The sequence below is a fragment of the Pelophylax lessonae genome (assembly GCF_965119305.1).
Source record: "Pelophylax lessonae genome assembly, chromosome: 12".
In the NCBI taxonomy this organism is placed as follows: domain Eukaryota; kingdom Metazoa; phylum Chordata; class Amphibia; order Anura; family Ranidae; genus Pelophylax; species Pelophylax lessonae.
Window position 1 is genome coordinate 138,364,759 of NC_138779.1, and position 19,068 is coordinate 138,383,826.

Genomic DNA, 19,068 nt, shown 5'->3' on the forward strand with positions numbered 1-19,068 from the left:
TTGGTGGTATTTGATCACCTCTGTGGTTTTTATTTTTGCGTTGTAGACAAAAAAATACTGACAATTTTGAAAAAAAAAATAATAAAAACAATATTTTTTTGCTTTCTGCTATACAACACATCCAATAAAAAAAAATTAAATCAAATTTCTTTATAAGTTTAGGCCAATTTGTATTCTGCTACATATATTTGGTAAAAACAAAATACCAAAAAGCGTATATTAATTGATTTGCACAAAAGTTATAGTGTCTACAAACTATGGGATAGATTTATGGACGTTTTTTTAAAATTGTTTTTACTGTATTAGTAATGGCGGCGATCAGCGATTTTTTCGCGGGACATTGTGACAGACAAATCTGACACAAAGTGACACTTTTTGGTGACTAGTGACACCAATACAGTGATCAGTACTAACAATATGCACTGTTACTGTATAAATGACACTGGTAGAGAAGGGGTTAACATCAAGGGCGATCAAGGGGTTAAGTGTGCTCCTAGGAAGTGCTCTCTAACTGTAGGGGGAATAGACTGACTGCAGGAAAAGAGAGATATGTGTTCCTTGTAAGTAGGAACACAAGATCCTTCTCTTTCGGTCTGACAGAATTGTGGTCTGCCTTGTTTACATAGGCAGACTGCCGTTCTGTCATTCTCCTGAATGAATGTGGCAATGCTGAGCAGCTATTTTGATAAGCGTGATGACGTCAATCAGTAGGCTCCACTCCTATGCATTATGTCCCTGGGAGGAAACTTCATCAAAGGGACTTGCTTCACACACACCAGCATGCACACACACACCATGGTTTTCCTGCTAAAATTGGCAGTGGGTTTAACTGCACTAATGATGCTTTTCCAGTTGCATTCAGCCGCATCTACAGGTCAGACTTTTTAATTGTCAAAATATTCAGAAGGAAAAATGATAAATCTCCAGGGAGAACTTCACTAAGCAATAATTATAACTAATATGACCACCTTACAACCCCCCCCCCCTATTTGTTTTAGAAACCAAACTGACTTTTAAATGTGAGCAATGCTTTTAATAATAGGTAGCTTTGCCTAGCTTTTTTTTGTTCTTGTATATATGTTGTATATATCCTGTATACTAAACATTATTGTACATTTAAACAGGACTTTAAAAAATGCCCACTATAATGCAACTTGCAGTTTTCATAATTTTTTTCCAAGTAAGAGTTGTACTGGTACTGTGAATTACATGATGCAGTTCTAGAGGGAAGGCACACCACAAGCTACAGAGTAAAGTAAGTTGTAGTATTGTTCTGTCCTCTTTACATGCAGAATTATTAGCTTCTGAGTCTGGTTTATCTATAAATAATTGACTTATAATTTTTCTAGGGGAAGAAAAGAAAATCACTAGATTACATCAAAATGTGAACACTTTGGTTTAGTATTACCAAACTATCCATTTATCACGTTTATTGTCAAAATTCCTTCCATAATGTTTTTTTTTTTTTAAATATAATTTTCATTTAGATTTTTTCCCTTGATGTTCCCTTAAGATTAAAAAAAAAAAATGTAACCCAAAACAAAACTATCCAAATGGGCAGATTAATTAAATAGTGGGAGAAGACAATTACTCATCTGAAGTATTTACTGCTAAAACCTAAATCACTGATGACAACATAGTAAAACTGTCAATAATAAATTTAATAATGCATAAGGGGGTAAGAAAACATCATGAGCTTGACTTTGTAGTATAAGAAAATATTGTTAACTGTAATGTGGAAATGGTGGCAATGTTTACCAATTTTTCTGTCAATGCACAATGCTCCTCTTTTAGCTGTGACTTCATTTCAGCCAGCGGTAGTGGATTCTGTTTTTCATTGTAAGATTTCTTTAAAAAACTTATCAGCTTTTCTATATACTGCTTTTCCATTATGTCTGCGGCTTCTTCTGCAGCTGCTTTTGCAGAATAAGACATGCAGGGTAATTTGGACATGATCTTCTGTACTTCTTCAGCACAGTTACTGATCTGCTTACAGAAAAGATAAATCCAATTATTAAGTATATTATAAGGTCTTCACCATTATTCTAGATATAATGATGTGGATTAAAAAAAAAAAAAAAAAAAACAATAAAGTTAGTAAAGAATTATAGCTCTTCCCACAAAATGTTAATTAAATGATTACAACAATAAGATAATCTATTGTGACTATACCAAGTTACCATCTTGACCAAGCCAATTTCTTCTTTTCAGCGCTGTCTTAATGAATTATCCATGTAAATCTATAAATTATTTTTTAAGTTAAAAATAGGTCTTTCTACCTGAACTAAGTTTCATTAACATGTGATTCTTTTTATAGTAATTTTACTACCCTAATTTTTACAATAATAGTGCCCTTCAATAAATGTATTTAATATTTTTTAATGTGTGCTTATTGTATAAATTAATAATATATCTAAGATCTACAGTTTTGAACAATCTACCTCCACCTAAACCCTGCTAAAAATATACAGTAAGTAAAATATTTACATATAATATATATCATTTTGTGTGTGGAAAAAGGTGCGCTGATCTGTGATACCAGAAAAATGGATAAGAAGGTGTAAAAATATGGTGCGCTAAATCCAACTGAACATATTCACATAAAATGAATTAGGTGCAAAAAAATATATAATCATAAAGTCCAACAGTCCAAAGAATAAATTCTTTCAATCGGTGATATGATGATGTGAAAACAGGTGTGAAGTTCAAATAATATTATCAAGTTGATAGTGGGGAAATCCCTCCACCTGGTGAATTTCCTCCTTACCTGGCGGACGATAGATAAGTGCAATATATAATAACCAAGATATACTCTTCATGTGACCACACCAAACGACTGTGCTTTTCACCACTGGTGCAAGAACCAAAATAGCCTCTTACCAGAACAATATATTAAACACACTCTGGAACAACCCTTGTGCCGATATTCTGCTCCCTTCCCTTCAAACCGGGCGTAGCAGGCTCTCCAAGGTATGTCCTCACCAGAAGCATTTAAATGTCCTCCACGTTAGAGACATGCAATAAATAATGGCTGATAGTGCATTACCTTTAACAAAACTTTTTATTAAAACAAATAGTGCACTTACATGACAGAAGTAAAATCACGCTTGGAAATTACATGGAGCAGAGAGGAGACTCTGGGGTACTCGCGTCCGGCTGCAGCACGGACCTCGAGTGATGTAGTGACGGCACGCCTCCTTGCTGACGCGTTTCCTCCAATAGGACTTCTACAGAGATAGGAGGTGTTCGCACGCCGTCACTTCCGCCCTTTTATACCGAAGGGAAACCACTACACTTCCAGTGTTTGCAAGGAAAAGCCTCAGAAGCCGCTAATGGAACCTTCACAAAGATGTGCAAATTCGTTCAGATTTTTATAAAAATAGTTATATAAAAACAAACTTTAATACATGAGAATTTGAATAATAGATTATTCCTTATTGTTAGACTAAAAATGGAATAATAATTATTTAACCCATGACGACACCGAACATGGTCATTAAAAATGTATATATATTAAGGCGTTAAATAAAAAACCTTTTTTAAATTAAATATGAGATTCAAAGGTCATATTTCTCTTATGTTGGATGTGATTAAAATTTAAATATTTTACATTTCTTATTGACCCTTAGTGACACCGGAAGTAGCCATTTCCTAATATCCTATATTGGTACCGCAAGGAGCACATATAGGATATGGTGTTACATGAATTTTATCAAATTTGCATAAGTATCATGAATTGTAATCCATATAGGAGTCAATAAATTTCATATATGAAATTAAAAACAATACTTTTACATTTTCAATAAAATACTTGCATTTTAAAATTATTAAAAAGTAGGTGCGGGTATTAGCTATTATTAATATGTGAGTTGATGTCCCATTCAATGTTGTGGCCCTGACGTCTGGAACATTTCAATTCATAAATCCAGAAAGTTTCCCTTCTGGAAATAGACCTTTTAAGGTCACTTCCCCTCCAATGGGGAACATGTTTCTCTATGGCAATAATTTTGAGTTTTTTTGAGTTTTTGTGGTGGCACTGTGCGTAATGTTGGGACACGCTATGCCCTGGAAAACCTTTGTGGATATTTGTTAAATGCTCTCCTATACGTATACATGCCGTACGTATGGTTCTTCCTACATACTGTAGATTGCATTCACATTGTAGGAGGTATACAACACCTTTTGTGTGACAAGAGATAAACTCTTTAATGGGGTATTCCTTCCCAGTTACGGTAGAAAAAAAATTGTTTGTCCTGATAGTATTGGCCTCTTTACATATTCTACATGTTTTGCATGGGTAAAAGCCCCTTCATATCTGGAAAAATTCTTGTCATGCTTGGTTTCTCTATAGGGTTTCGGGCTACCAAATGCTTGATATTGGTCGCTTTCCAAAAATAATTTGAGGTTGATTAGGTAGTGCCGGCCCAAGAATTTTGTCTTCCTGCAGTACATCCCAGTATTTTCTGAAAAGGTGATTCAACCATTTATAATTACTAGAAAATTTGGTGGTGAATGCGTATTCAAATTGGGATGGTCTACCATCAGTGTCATGGGTTAAATAATTATTATTCCATTTTTAGTCTAACAATAAGGAATAATCTATTATTCGAATTCCCATGTATTAAAGTTTGTTTTTATATAGCTATTTTTATAAAAATCCAAATAAATTTTCACATCTTTGTGAGGGATCCATTAGCGGCTTCCGAGGCTTTTCCTTGCAAACACCGGAAGTGTAGTGGTTTCCCTTCGGTTGTTCCAGAGTGTGTTTAATATATTGTTCTGGTAAGAGGCTATTTTGGTTCTTGCACCAGTGGTGAGGAGCACAGTCGTTTGGTGTGGTCACATGAAGAGTATATCTTGGTTATTATATATTGCACTTATCTATCGTCTGCCGGGTAAGGAGGGAATTCACCAGGTGGAGGGATTTCCCCACTATCAACTTGATAATATTATTTGAACTTCACACCTGTTTTCACATCATCATATCACCGATTGAAAGAATTTATTCTTTGGACTGTTGGACTTTATAGATTATATATTTTTTTTTGCACCTAATTCATTTTATTTGAATATGTTCAGTTGGATTTAGCGCACCATATAATATAAATCATTGCTACACAAGCCATTTAGTCATTTTATGAAATGAAATAATAAAATTTATATTTCAGTTTAGATCTGCAGCCAGCAGTTTCAAGAAATGAGAAAGAATTTAAATTTTCACCATTTGCAGACTCGCTCTGTTTCTTTTCACATTTTTTTTACTAGTGTACTAAATTATATAGGTGGATCCAGTTGCATTCAGCCCTACCAGCTTTGCCAATTAGCATAGATGGTGAAGGACTTGAATGGGAAGGCTGTGCCACATGATACCCCATTCTCCCTGTCTTTTGGTGAAATCAATAGAGATGTTTATTGGATGTCAGGTATCGCTTGTGGGGATGCAGTTTACAGGAGCAACACAAACACAAGCTCAGGACTGTGTGCGTATTTTATTAGCAGGCCAAAATAAATGTGGACAGTTTGAAAGGTCTTCTGTTGGAGAACAATTCTGTAGGCTGGGTTGAAATTTCTTCCTATTAGCTCACCGCTCCCTCTACATGTATATAAATAATATATATAAATAATAAATAATATATATATATACAGTTTAATTAATGTAGGAATGCATGTGTTTGTTGGAGAGAAAATATCCAATGGTCAAATGCACTGTAAATGTCCAGCTTCCTTTTTTGATCTATGTTCAGCTTAAAGCTGATTGAAAACCTTTTACTGCCTTGCTAATCAATAAAGCATACTATTGATAAAGCCCATGTAATAACTTTCTGCAACTCTCTGTGGCCTTTGGCAGAGGAACTTTTTAACAAAAGATCGAGATTTGTTTTCAGCAGAATCACTAATTGGTTGTCAAGTTTACTGAGATTTCTGAACTAGAGATCCTAGGTCTGCACACATGCTTTCACTTTTATGAAGATTTTCTACTCTCCTTGTAGGATTTTTATTATTTTATTTTTTAAGTTTTTTTATTTTTTAACAAAAGAAGACGTAGAAACAGTGTGGATATATCAAAAAGAAAAAAAGGTACAATGCTGAGCAATAAAGCTTGTGGAAAGATTTGTATAATCCACATACTGTAAATACTCATCTGTTATAAGAGTCAGTATGGAATATACAATAAAGGTTTTTTATTATTTCCTGGAACAAGCAAAACCCCCGGGTGAACTGGAACAAGAGTTATATTGTAGCAGGAAAAGCGTATTCAATAAATATAACTAGCCTGGGTTGGCTAAGCTTTCTAGGCTCCACCTATAAAATAAAATACCATCTTTGGGCTGCCTGACTATATAAATAGCATTAGTATTTTAGGATAGACATTATGGATGTAACATTTGGGTGGCCTACATTTTTGACACATAATTACATGAAAAGAATCTCTCACAACATTTGTCAATTTATAGCTAAACAGTTAAGTCTGTTAAATACATTCACCTGCACCGCAGCGTAAGTGTCGAGTATATTATACATGTGAATCTGGATGAGCAGCTCTTGTCTTACAAACTTTGCAGATATGGTCTGTAAAAGTACATTCTGGGAATCTTTATTATCTGTAAACAATTTACTTTCCATTGAAGACATTCCCTGGCAAACACAAAAGGTTAAAATGAACTTTTTCCACCATAAGCTATTTAACTGCTTAAAATATCAAATAAGTCCATTACTTTGTAAATTCAATTACTTTGTAAATTACTTTTTCAAACACAGGTTTCTATATAAAGAACAATAGGTGAATAAAAAAGAGTGGAATAGGCATAAAGTCTGTGCCATTTTTCTAAACTGAGAAAATGCAGCAGATCCTGCTCCTAACAAAGGCGGCATTTCCGTTTGGTAACTATGAGCAATCTGTTCTGTTTTCTATGCCATGTCTGTGCCAGACATTGCTTAGAAAGAAGAAGAACTCCCTATGCCCACTCCTCCTGTTCAGGAGAGTGGGAGAAGGAAGGCTGTTAACCCCTGTATGCCAGGATTAACAAACAGGTACATAGGCAGGCAGTGCCGAGACAAGGTCATTCAGCACCCAGGGCAAAGATGCCAAACTTTGCCCCCTCTTCCCTTAGGTTTAGGGTCAAGGCCCCCCTCATTCCTGCAATAAACCATTGTTCCCAGAGCAACCGTCCCTCCTGCCCACCCCTATACTGGCCCTGTAGGCAGTCTCTGCCCATGTAATGTGTTCACTGCATGGGCAGAGAGAGGCATGTGAGCTATCTGCAAGGTTACCAGCAGTCATTTCACATTCCATAGGCCAAGTCCATCTGTGGCAGTTTTCTATATGAAATTAGTGTGGAACCCATGCCACTTTCACTTTAACTGGGAAACAGGTCTATCTGCTTTGTAAATGTAACACTACTTACACTAGTGTCCTGTGCCATTAAAATGGTGCAGGAAGCTTTGTTAATTCCCCACAAATGTTTTGTAAAGAGGTCCCATTGGCTTCATTTTCTCACCTACTTTGGACTATCACCACAGGTTTCTATCTCAAAATAATTGAATACATTTCCATTAATTTAAAAAAAAGTAACATTATTGGCATGATTCATTCCCATTGTTCAATTGTATTTTTCTTGAATGTGAATTGTTCATATTCCACATCGCACTGTTTATTTTATTTTGTTTGCTAAAACTTCAATAAAAAAAGTAACATAACCTATTTATTAATATCAAGAATTCTTTTTCTTATTTTTCTTTTAAATCAAACTCCTGTTCTCCTGCTGAATAATCAGTACCTGGGATTTGTCACAAAGAAGCTGTTGATAAGCTGTGAGTATTTCCATAGCCAGCTGTGAAATAGCAGCCTTAACATCTCTGTTAAAGTAATCCTCAGGTATCACTGCGTTTGGATTAAGTGCCATAGTTTTTACTTCCTCTTGATGCTTCTCATATAGAGCTTTGAGAGCTGTTCTATGTGCTTCCGTTAATTCCTCCATCAGTTTTTCCCATTCTACATTCATATTAATTTCTGTGTCATTTTTCGAGTGCTTAATTGAAAAAGAAAAAAAAAAGTGATGTTTCTTGTTAAAAAAAAAAAAAAAAAAAAGTATCACAATAAACATATTAGCTTTGTTGATAATATATACCTGCTAATTAAATGCAGACTACTCTGTGGAAGTGATGTCAGCTAATAGAGGAGTGGATACATTTCACATTAATGAGGTTTAAAGAAAAGTACACTACTACTTTATATTTGTTACATGTCCCCATTCCCATAGTATAACTTAAAAAAAATATTTAAAAATTGCAGCTTACCTTTTTTAAATGCTCTGGACCCTCAAGCAAGAAAAATACTTGGCAGTTCTCTTTGTTCATGAGGAGGCTGGGTAGCCGTGTTTGCCATAATTAAAGCCCAACTCTGGGCAACTAAAAAAAGATCTCTTACAGTTGGGCTGTGCCCACACTGCAAGGGTTAATAGCTCATTTTGTTTAGGGGAGAGGAAAAACAGTTTTACTTACCTTATCCTCTGCTTCCCCCGGAAAAAATGGCATTCTCTCATGCTCCAGCCGTGGACTGTTCCTATGTGTCATAACGCCTAATGCAGGGTTGTAGACCCTGATTTGGCCTGGATTATTTTAGGACTCTAGACTGCGTGAGCATGGGGAGAAGATGCTACAGGGAATGGTGTAGCTGTGGGGTAGAGCAGAGAATCGGGTAAGTAAACCTTTTTTTGTTCTGCTAAACCAAAACAAGCAATTACCCATTACAGCACAGGCACATTGCAAGGGTACATTTTTTAGTTGCCCAGAGTTGGGCTTTAACCCTGTCTTTACTGTTCAGGCAGGTCTGCATTATCAGTTGTAACAAGATTTGAAGACTGCCTGCCCTAAAAAAGTGTTAAAGGTGCAGAGGATGGGCTTCTTGCATTGTCTGTTAATGAGGACAGACTTGGGAGAGGCTCCCTTTACCATTGTTCAGAAAACTTTGCAGTCAGCCATGACACCTCCTCCTGAGAAATGTAAAAGTTAAGATATATATTACAGCTTACAAATTCTTAGATGTGATGGCTGTATTATTTTTATTTTTTAGGTTTTCTTTTCCTTATTTGCACCTGGTAATCTGGCCTGTACATCGGTTGTTTTTAAACAGAATAAACATGCCTGTAAATGTATTAGTTAAAAGTGTTGGGTCAAACTATTTGAAAGTGGGGGGTGTCATGGCGCTCTTCTAATATCCCAAGATGGTACAAGGAATGTGGGTGGATGGGAGGGGGGGGGGGTTATGGGGCTGCGTGGGGGGGGGGAACAAAGTTTGGTACTGTAGGGAAGCTATAGTCTGCGGCAGCCGGCTGAAGCGTGGAGAAGCCCTGAGAGATGCAAGAAAGGAGAGAGCGGCGCCAGCTTAGTATAGTACAAGTTTATTTAACACTGTTAAAATTGGTGACTCACTGTCCGAGGTTGGGTGAGACCGGTACACAAAGACTGTTAGGGTCATCCATCTTCCTCTTCCAGGATAGTGGTCATAGGAGAAGGTGGTGAGGTTCCAGAGGTATAGCCGAGCCGCTGTGGGGCTGCTAGTTGTCACTGGCCGCGGCAGAGCATGCACAACAGGGCTCCGGCTGCCGACTTCTGATCCCTGATGACATCACTTCCTGGCAGGAGAAAAATAAGGGTTGCACGCGTTTGGAGCATCAGGCGATCCTAACGAAGGAGCACGGATGCTCCGAACGCGTGCAACCCCTATTTTTCTCCTGCCAGGAAGTGATGTCATCAGGGATCCGAAGTCGGCAGCCGGAGCCCTGTTGTGCATGCTCTGCCGCGGCCAGTGACAACTAGCAGCCCCACAGCGGCTCGGCTATACTTGTTATTTGAAATTACTGCAAAGTCTGCTAAAAAATGCCACATACAGTGGACTGTATTTGATTCTTCTATGCTAGTGTAAATCATCTCTTTGATGTTCAAGATACATTTTCTTATTATAAATTGTATAATGTATTGCTGTATGTTACCTGGTTATCTATATCTTGAGGAGCCAAGGTCCAAGAGTTCGTTTTCACTTTGTAAAATTCATAAAAACTCCAGATTCTGCTCATCTCTTCACTCAACAACATGCACTCCAGATGGACAAGTTCACTTGCTTGCTTCTCCGTGAGAAACCTAAACACATAAAACAATTACCATCAATATAGTAGCAGATGGTATAAAATGCAGTATTACAGACTAATTCTGGACTCAGATACTCTTTGTTTCTCAATAGCCATACATTTTATATATATTTATTCTTCAAAAAGTCTCCAACCTTTTTTCTTCTAAGGTATGTACTGTATATATATATGTATATATATATATATATATATATATATATATATATATAAAGTTTTTTTTTTGTGCATGAAATATCTTTTCAAACCCAACCCATTTCTTGTATTTAAACATCATTAGGTTAGCTTACATTGTAGTTCTTCTACAGTTGTCAGGAGTGTATTCTCTTATTAGATGACAGAATACTAAAATTTGTTTCTCAAATGCCTTTATAATAAAATCTCTGTGCCTCCCAGAGCACATTATATTCTCCCTTTCACTCTTGCGATGGATCTGAATTCTATGGCCATTAAGAGCATGTACAAATTTTCTTTGTAGGATTCCCACATCATAGAACATTTTTAGGGGGAATATTTCTATGATAAGAATATATATATATATATATATATATATATATATATATATATATATATATATTTTTAAATGGGAGATTTTAGAAAATATGAATTTCCTTACAAAATTATTTGCTTACCTTAACAAATAGCTTTGATGTCTATGAATCATTTTTGCGCTGTCAAACATAGGAAGGTTTGTTGTATGTTTAGGCTTTTTGGCAGCACTGGATAACATCTGAAGTTTGTCTGAATTGGCAGCTGATGCTTTTAGAGTGCTCCTTGATGAATAACCTGCAATAATGTGGTAAGGATTTTTAGCTCTTTTGCAGTGCTAAAGTTGTATCAATAGAATTCTAGGAAAATACAGGCTAATACACCACATAACCTGTTTCTCGTATGACATCAGAGCACTAAAAGGAGAACTCACTCACTTCAAAACTACCAGTAACTTTATTATATGGTTACATGCATACCTGTGCACTGGGGGTGTGTCAGTGTGCCTGAGACACACCCTAATCACCCTGTGCAGTGTAGATTTACCCAAAGTCCACTGTTTTACTGACTGACACCTTCCACTGTCTTACTGACATGTCCACTGTCTTACTGACATGTCCATTGTTCTACTGACACCGTCCATGTTTTAAATGAGTTTGTTTATTTTTTATAAGAGTGTTTGTGTCTGTGTGTGTGTGTATATAGTATATACAGTATCCCACAAAAGTGAGTACACCCCTCACATTTTTGAAAATATTTTATTCTATCTTTTCATGTGACAACACTGAAGAAATGACACTTTGCCACAATGTAAAGTAGTGAGTGTACAGCTTGTATAACCATGTAAATTTGCGGTCCCCTCAAAATAACTCAACACACTGCCATTAATGTCTAAACCACTGGCAACAAAAGTGAGTACACCCCTAAGTGAAAATGTCCGAATTGGGCCCAATTAGTAATTTCCCCTCCCTGGTGTCATGTGACTTGTGGGTGTTAAAGATCTCAGGTGTGAATGGGGAGCAGGGGTGTTAAATTTGGTGTTATCGCTCTCACTCTCTCATACTGGTCACTGGAAGTTCAACATGGCACCTCATGGCAAAGAACTCTCTGAGGATCTGAAAAAATGAATTGATGCTCTACATACAGATGGCCTAGGCTAAAGGAAGATTACCAAGACCCTGAAACCGAGCTGCATCAAGATGACCAAGACCATACAGCGATTTAACAGGACAGGTTCCACTCAGAACAGGACTCGTTATGGTCAACCAAAGAGGTTGAGTGCACGTGCTCAGCATCACATCTAGAGGTTGTCTTTGGAAAATAGACGTATTAATGCTGCCAGCATTTCTGCAGAGGTTGAAGGGGTGGGGGGGGGGGGGGTCAGCCATACGCCACACACTGCATCTAATTGGTCTGCATGGCTGTCTTCCCAGAAGGAAGCCTCTTCTAAAGATGATGCACAAGAAAGCCCGCAAACAGTTTGCTGAAGACAAGCAGACTAAGGACATTGGTTACTGGAACCATGTCCTGTTGTCTGATGAGACCAAGATAAACGTATTTGGTTCAGATGGTGTCAAGCGTGTGTGGTGGCAACCAGGTGAGGAGTACAAAGACAAGTGTGTCTTGCCTACAGTCAAGCATGGTGGTGGGAGTGTCATGGTCTCGGGCTGAGTGAGTGCTGCCGGCACCGAGGAGCTACAGTTCATTGAAGGACCATGAATGGCAACATGTACTGTGACTTACTGAAACAGAGCATGATGCCCTCCCTTTGAGAATGGCCACAGGGCAATATTCCAAAATGATATGGACCCCAAACACACCTCCAGTTGACCACTGTCTTGTTAAAGAAGCTGAGGGTAAAGGTGATGGACTGGCCAAGCATGTCTCCAGACCTAAACCCTATTGAGCATCTGTGGGGCATCTTCAAATGTAAGGTGGAGGAGTGCCAGGTATCTAACATCCACCAGCTCCATGAGGCCGTCATGGAGGAGTTGAAGAGGACTCCAGTGGCAACCTTTGAAGCTCTGGTCATCTCTATGCCCAAGAGGGTTAAGGCAGTGTTGTAAAATAATGGTGGCCACACATGATGTCCAATTTGGACATTTTGACTAAGGGGTGTACTCACTTTTGTTGCCAGCTGTTTAGACATTAATGGCTGTGTTTTGAGTTATTTTAAGGGGACAGCAAATTTACACTGTTATACAAGCTGTACACTCACTAATTTACATTGTAGCAAAGTATAATTTCTTCAGTGTTGTCAAATGAAAAGGTATATTAAAATATTTACAAAAATGTGAGGGGTGTACTCACTTTGGTGAGATACTGTATATATACTGTATATAAATACACTGTATACACATGGGAATGTGTGTTTGAGCTTAGTTGTGCACACCCTAATGCAATAGGCTGTGCACACGCATGGTTACATGTAGTTACATGTTGATATAAGTATACTTGCTTAGAGAGACACTTTCATGAGAACTGCTTTACCTGATAAAAGATTTGAAACACGGTTGAAGCATCCCTGCTAGACAACACAGTCAGGCAATTGATCTCCTTGCAGCTAAGCAAGACATTCTCTTCCAAGACCTGCCAAGTATGTGAGGGGAACACTGAAAGAGCAGAACCACACTGATGCAATCTCTGTGCTCTATCCTGGTGTAAGCATGGTCCTAGTGTTACCGTTTAAATCTCGGCTGATTTAGCAGAAACCGGCCGATATTTGAACCATTAATGGGCAGGTTGAATGTACCAAGTTTATCGATTGAGCCTGCCAAATTCTCTTGCGATTATCGCTAGTGCCTCCTATAGCCACTAGCTATAATCACTGTCTTCTCCCAGCAGGGACGACTTCCCCCCTGCCAGGAGCAGACAATGCTCAGCAGATAGGATTCCCCTGTCAGCACTGTCTGTGTTAATAGGGGGAATTGTGCAAATTTCTTTCCTGCAGCCCGTGGTTGCTGGAAAGAACTTTGCACCGTGCATGGCCAGCCTTAGACTGAGATCATCAAGCAAAGCAATAAAGCTCTGACTGGAGCGATGACCCTTATTGTTGTTCAAGAAATTTGATATCAAGACTGATTAGAGTTTTTATGTGCTTCTATGCAAATAAAAATTTAAGAAATGTGTTTAAACATATAACTTAATAAAATGTGTTTTCAATAATATGTTTGCCTGTTGAGCAGCTTTAATTATACAGCACCATTTACATAGTTACATAGTTACATAGTTAGTGAGGCTGAAAAAAGACACAAGTCCATCCAGTTCAACCTATGATGTGTGTGTGTGTTTGCTTTTAACCGTACATTGTATACCCCTGTATGTTGTGGTCTTTAAGGTGTCCATCCAATAGTTTTTTGAAACTATCAATGCTCCCCGCTGATACGACTGCTTGTGGAAGAGAATTCCACATCCTTACCGCTCTTACAGTGAAGAACCCCTTACGCACTTTAAGGTTAAACCGCCTTTCCTCAAGTTTTAGTGAGTGGCCACGTGTCTTATTGTATCTCCTTTCTCTGAATAGTTTGTTCCTTATGCTAGGGTCGCCAGTACAGTATTTGTACATTGATATCATATCCCCCCTCAATCGTCTCTTCTCCAGAGAGAATAGGTTCAGTGCTTGTAGTCTTTCCTCATAGCTGATGTCCTCCATTCCCCTAATTATTTTTGTTGCCCTTCTCTGGACTTTCTCCAGTTCCAGCACATCCTTCCTGAGGACCGGTGCCCAGAACTGGACAGCATACTCCAGATGTGGCCGGACCAGAGTCTTGTAGAGTGGAAGAATAATCTCTTTATTTCTGGAGTGAATCCCCTTTTTTATACAACCCAGTATTCTGTTGGCTTTGCTTGCGGCGGCTTGGCATTGCATGCCACTGCCAAGCCTGTTGTCTACCAGTACCCCCAGGTCCCTTTCCATCCTAGACTCACCCAGAGGTTCCCCCCCCCTAGTGAGTAGCTTGCTTTCTGGTTTCTGGCCCCCAAGTGCATTACTTTACATTTTTTTACATTAAATCTCATCTGCCATGTAGTTGCCCACCCCGTTATTTTGTTCAGGTCTGCTTGCAAGATTTCCACATCCTGCATAGAAGATATTGGCATGCCTAATTTAGTATCATCCGCAAATACTGAGATTGTACTAGATATCCCCTCCTCCAGATCATTTATGAATAAATTAAACAGGATTAGTCCCAGGACAGAACCCTGGGGGACCCCACTTTCCACACCCACCCAATCCGAGTACTCCCCATTAATCACCACCCTCTGTACTCTCCCCTGGAGCCAGTTCTCTATCCAGGTACTCACCTTATGGTCCATACCTACCTTCCTTAGTTTGTACAGTAAGCGTTTGTGGGGAACGGTGTCAAAGGCCTTTGCAAAGTCCAGATACACCACATCCACAGGCTTACCTTTATCTAAGTGGCAGCTCACTTCATCGTAGAAGGTTAATAGATTGGTTTGGCATGAACGATTTTTCATGAATCCATGCTGATTACTACTTATAATACCGTTTTCATTACTAAAGTCTTGTATGTGGTCCCTTATCATCCCCTCCAAAATTTTGCAGACTACTGATGTTAGGCTGACCGGCCTATAGTTATCCGGGATATATCTCGGCCCCTTTTTAAATATTGGTACCACGTTGGCTTTTTTCCAATCAGCTGGCACCATACCCGTCTGTAAACTATCCTTAAAGATCAAGAATAATGGTCTGGCAATCACCTGGCTGAGTTCATTAAGAACCCTTGGATGCAAGCCATCCGGTCCCGGGGATTTATTTATGTTAAGTTTCTCTAGTTTAGCTCTAAGTCTATCCTCTGTTAGCCATGGCGGCACTTCCTGAGGTGTATAATTTAGTTCGGCCTTACAAGCGGGGTTCGTGTAGCCCCCCGATTCCTTTGTGAAGACTGAAGAAAAGAAATTATTTAACACTTCTCTGTCCTCTGTGGCCATTTTTCCTTTATCATCTTTTATGGGGCCAATGTGCTCTGGCCTCGCTTTCCTACTGTTTATATACTTAAAGAACTTCTTGGGGTTCTTTTTACTCTCCTCCGCTATATGTCTCTCGTGTTCTATTTTAGCCGCCCTGATTCCGTCTTTACATTTCTTATTACACTCTTTGTAGTGCTTAAATGCTGCCAATGACCCCTTAGTCTTGTATTTTTTGAAGGCCTTTTCTTTAGCTCTAATATACATTTTTATGTTGGAGTTTAGCCACCCAGGGTTTAGTTTTGCTCTTTCAAATTTATTTCCCTGTGGAATGCACTGGCCCACCCCCTTGTTAAGTATGCTCTTGAAGCACTCCCATTTTTCCTCCGTGTTCTTTGTTCCCAGGGTTCTATCCCATTTGATATTTTCTAGCAGCGAGCGCAGTTTAGGGAAATTGGCTCTTTTGAAATTCAGTGTCCTTATATTACCCTTGTGTTTCCTATTACTGTAATTAATACTGAAACCAATTGACCTATGGTCACTGTTCCCTAAGTTGTCCTGTATTTCTATATCAGTGAGCAGGTCTGTATTGTTGGTAATCAGTAGGTCAAGTACCACATTGTTTCTTGTCGGTGCATTCACCATCTGACCCATGAAATTGTCCTGCAAAACATTTAGGAACTGCCGAGCCTTGGCTGAATGCGCGGTTCCTTCTGCCCAGTCTATATCAGGATAATTAAAGTCCCCCATTATAATGACATTTCCCATCCTTGCTGCCAATCCTATCTGTAACATGAGGTCCGCCTCACCCTCCTCCCTCTGGTTGGGGGGCCTATAGCATACGCCCAATATTACCTTCCCCACCGTGCCTTTCCTTTGAAGCTCTACCCATAGGGATTCTGCCTCGTCCATAGCTCCATTATTAATATCATCCCTCATACCATCAAATTTGGTCTTTGCATATCAAGTTTGCTGCAGCAGCTGGTGTGGGATTACTATCTTGGAACTTCTATCTGAGTTCTTGGCATACCTGATACAGGCGGCTGTCTCCCTGTCAGTGATGTAGACTTTTTACTTCCTTCCATGACTTCCATTAGGTGTTTCAACATAGGAATTATCATTTGTCCAATATGTCTGTGGTCTTTCCTGGTCACATCCCAGTAGGATCTTTGCGGATTGATATAATGTGGTGATGACCCTAGCAAATATGACTAAAAAAAAAAAATGACGTTATTGCTAATGATAGCCTTCCCCTGAGTATAGCATTTAACTAGGCTAAACATAGCTGAAACTTTGTTTCTCTTCTAAAGCTTGAAATGTATTTTCAGTGGATCATCAATGTCATTGGTAATACACTCTCCTATAAAATATGGACACAATTGCATCAAATGTAAAGCACATACATACAAATGAAAGCTGCTTGCTGGATAAAGATGATTGATGTTGTATACATAAAATGAAAGCTGCAAGCAGTTAACCCAAGAATAAATTACCTTCATGGCATAATATTTACTTCTGACATAATCTAACTATTACAATATTTAGTAGCTTCTATAAGTGGTCTATACCTTGGCCAGAAGCCCTTGAATTTTATTCTGCTCTCTCACATATTCCAGCCTACAACAGGCAGAGTCTACTCCTGACAGTCTTTTCATGATGTGATCTTCAAACTCATCAATGTATTTCACCAGGACCTGCAAGAACACAAATAAACCATTACATGCATTACAGCTAAATGTATGCCCAGGTTTAGAAGTAGACAAAGTAAAAGATAGAAGCCACAACTTGTGTGGGGGTCAGCCCTCCTCTACTGTCTGAATTTGAAAATGCATGTAAATATATTATTTATGCACTTTCATCCCCCAGCTGTTGGCTTTGAAGCCCCAGAAGAAGGAAGTGGTGAGAGAAAGAAAGTCTCAGCCACATGTTCTGTCCATGCTGCAAAATCCTCTACCAGAAGAGACTAGGGATTGACTAAAGCACAGAGTAAGTCAGCTGACTCTGAGTTCCAGTGCCACACCACAGTTCCTGCCAGTGAGAAGTCCCATTCCAGGCTTATTGGACAACAGTTGGAGGATACCCCTGTGTCTGCTGATTTTGCCTTCAGGTCTCTGACACAAAGACAGACGCTGAATCATCCTCAGGGGTCTTGGCAACTGGACTTTGTTTCAACCTTCATATGGATACATCTCTATGAATAACTATATATACATAGGTATATTGGCAAAATTCCACCAGTCCTCCTATTGGGCCCTTATAATAACTGTTTGTACATTGGATGTATTCACTGGTATTATATCTCTTCTTATATAAATCTTGTAATATTTTCATACATGTGTGCATTTATATGCTTATGGTTAATGTTAAATGCTGGTTGTAGTAGTTCATCTGCACTCAATTACTTTGTGTAGATAACTGATTCATTTCCCAGTAAGGGAATCCCCTCTGTTCATAGAGGCTCAGTCCTGGGTGGAGGCACAGCCAACTTTATTATCAACCCCACTCCTCCTCTTAACGAAAATTCTGGTTCTCTTACAACGTATTTACCTACAGGTTTTGTGCAATATCATGTTTGGGGAGAGAAATTTCTCATAACCCACAAAAGGGGGCTACATTTACATTTTTATCACTTTATAAAGGCATCTAAGTACCCTACCAATTCAGAAAATAGAAGAATGACTTTCTTAAATATCAGTATACAGTATAGCAGGGAAATGCAAACTGTGGCCCTCCAGCTGTTGCAAAACTAAAATTCCCATCATGCCTCTGCCTCTGGGTGTCATGCTTGTGGCTGTCAGAGTCTTGCTATGCCTCAGGGGACCTGTAGTTCTGCAACTTTTGGAGGGCCACAGTTTGCATATCCCTGCATTATAGCATATACAGTATATGTGGGTTTACAAGAGCTGTTTTATGCCTTTATACTTTATTTTTCCAAAACAATTCACCATATCTTCCTATACCACCAAACGTGCTTTAGAGGTATGGCATCTAAATAGCTTGATGACTCTCATTCGTCTGATTGCCTAGAGCGGGCAAGTCAAACTTAACCCCTTCACGCCTACCTAACACAAATATGCGGCCCCACTGAACTGGGCTTTTTTCTGTGGAACCGCATATTTGTGTAGTTCCTTTTGTGCTGGGAGCGTGCTGTACAATGCACTCCTAGCAGAGAAACAGGGGTCTTACAGAGAGCCCTGGGACCTGTACTAATGATCCGGGAACCAGAACTTCCAATTCTAGGTCACCTGATCTCTGTGATAGCCTCTGATTGGCTATCAGTAACAGTAATCAGTCACCATGATTGGAGTGACTAGGGGGTCCAGAGGCCAATCATTAGTGAATACGCCCCCCAGTATATAAGATAGCCCCCGCCAAATTCCTAGCATTGTAAAACAGGGACATGGAAGAGAGTGGAAGCAGTTCTGTTACTTCTGCTTCAAAGTGTCATTTAGCAATTATTAGTGTGAGGAAAGGGATATCTAGTGTAGTTAGGGTGCTATTTTCCACT

At 38.9% G+C, this 19,068-nt stretch overlaps 1 protein-coding gene across 3 annotated transcripts in view; it reads right to left on the reverse strand.

Moving 5' to 3' along the window:
* Window positions 1-19,068, reverse strand: part of LOC309568492 (uncharacterized protein) — an 88,361-nt gene that overhangs the window by 52,967 nt on the left and 16,326 nt on the right. For 2 of the 3 annotated variants that reach the window (XM_082274170.1, XM_082274169.1), the window contains exons 7-13: window positions 17,129-17,254; window positions 16,591-16,771; window positions 10,778-10,931; window positions 9,993-10,140; window positions 7,779-8,030; window positions 6,487-6,636; window positions 1,759-1,986 (exon numbers count right to left, since the gene is read on the reverse strand). In XM_082274170.1, coding sequence (XP_082130296.1) covers window positions 1,759-1,986; window positions 6,487-6,636; window positions 7,779-8,030; window positions 9,993-10,140; window positions 10,778-10,931; window positions 16,591-16,771; window positions 17,129-17,254 — 1,239 coding nt within the window. The remainder of the gene's footprint in view (window positions 1-1,758; window positions 1,987-6,486; window positions 6,637-7,778; window positions 8,031-9,992; window positions 10,141-10,777; window positions 10,932-16,590; window positions 16,772-17,128; window positions 17,255-19,068) is intronic. The other variant, XM_082274171.1, reaches the window with a different exon arrangement.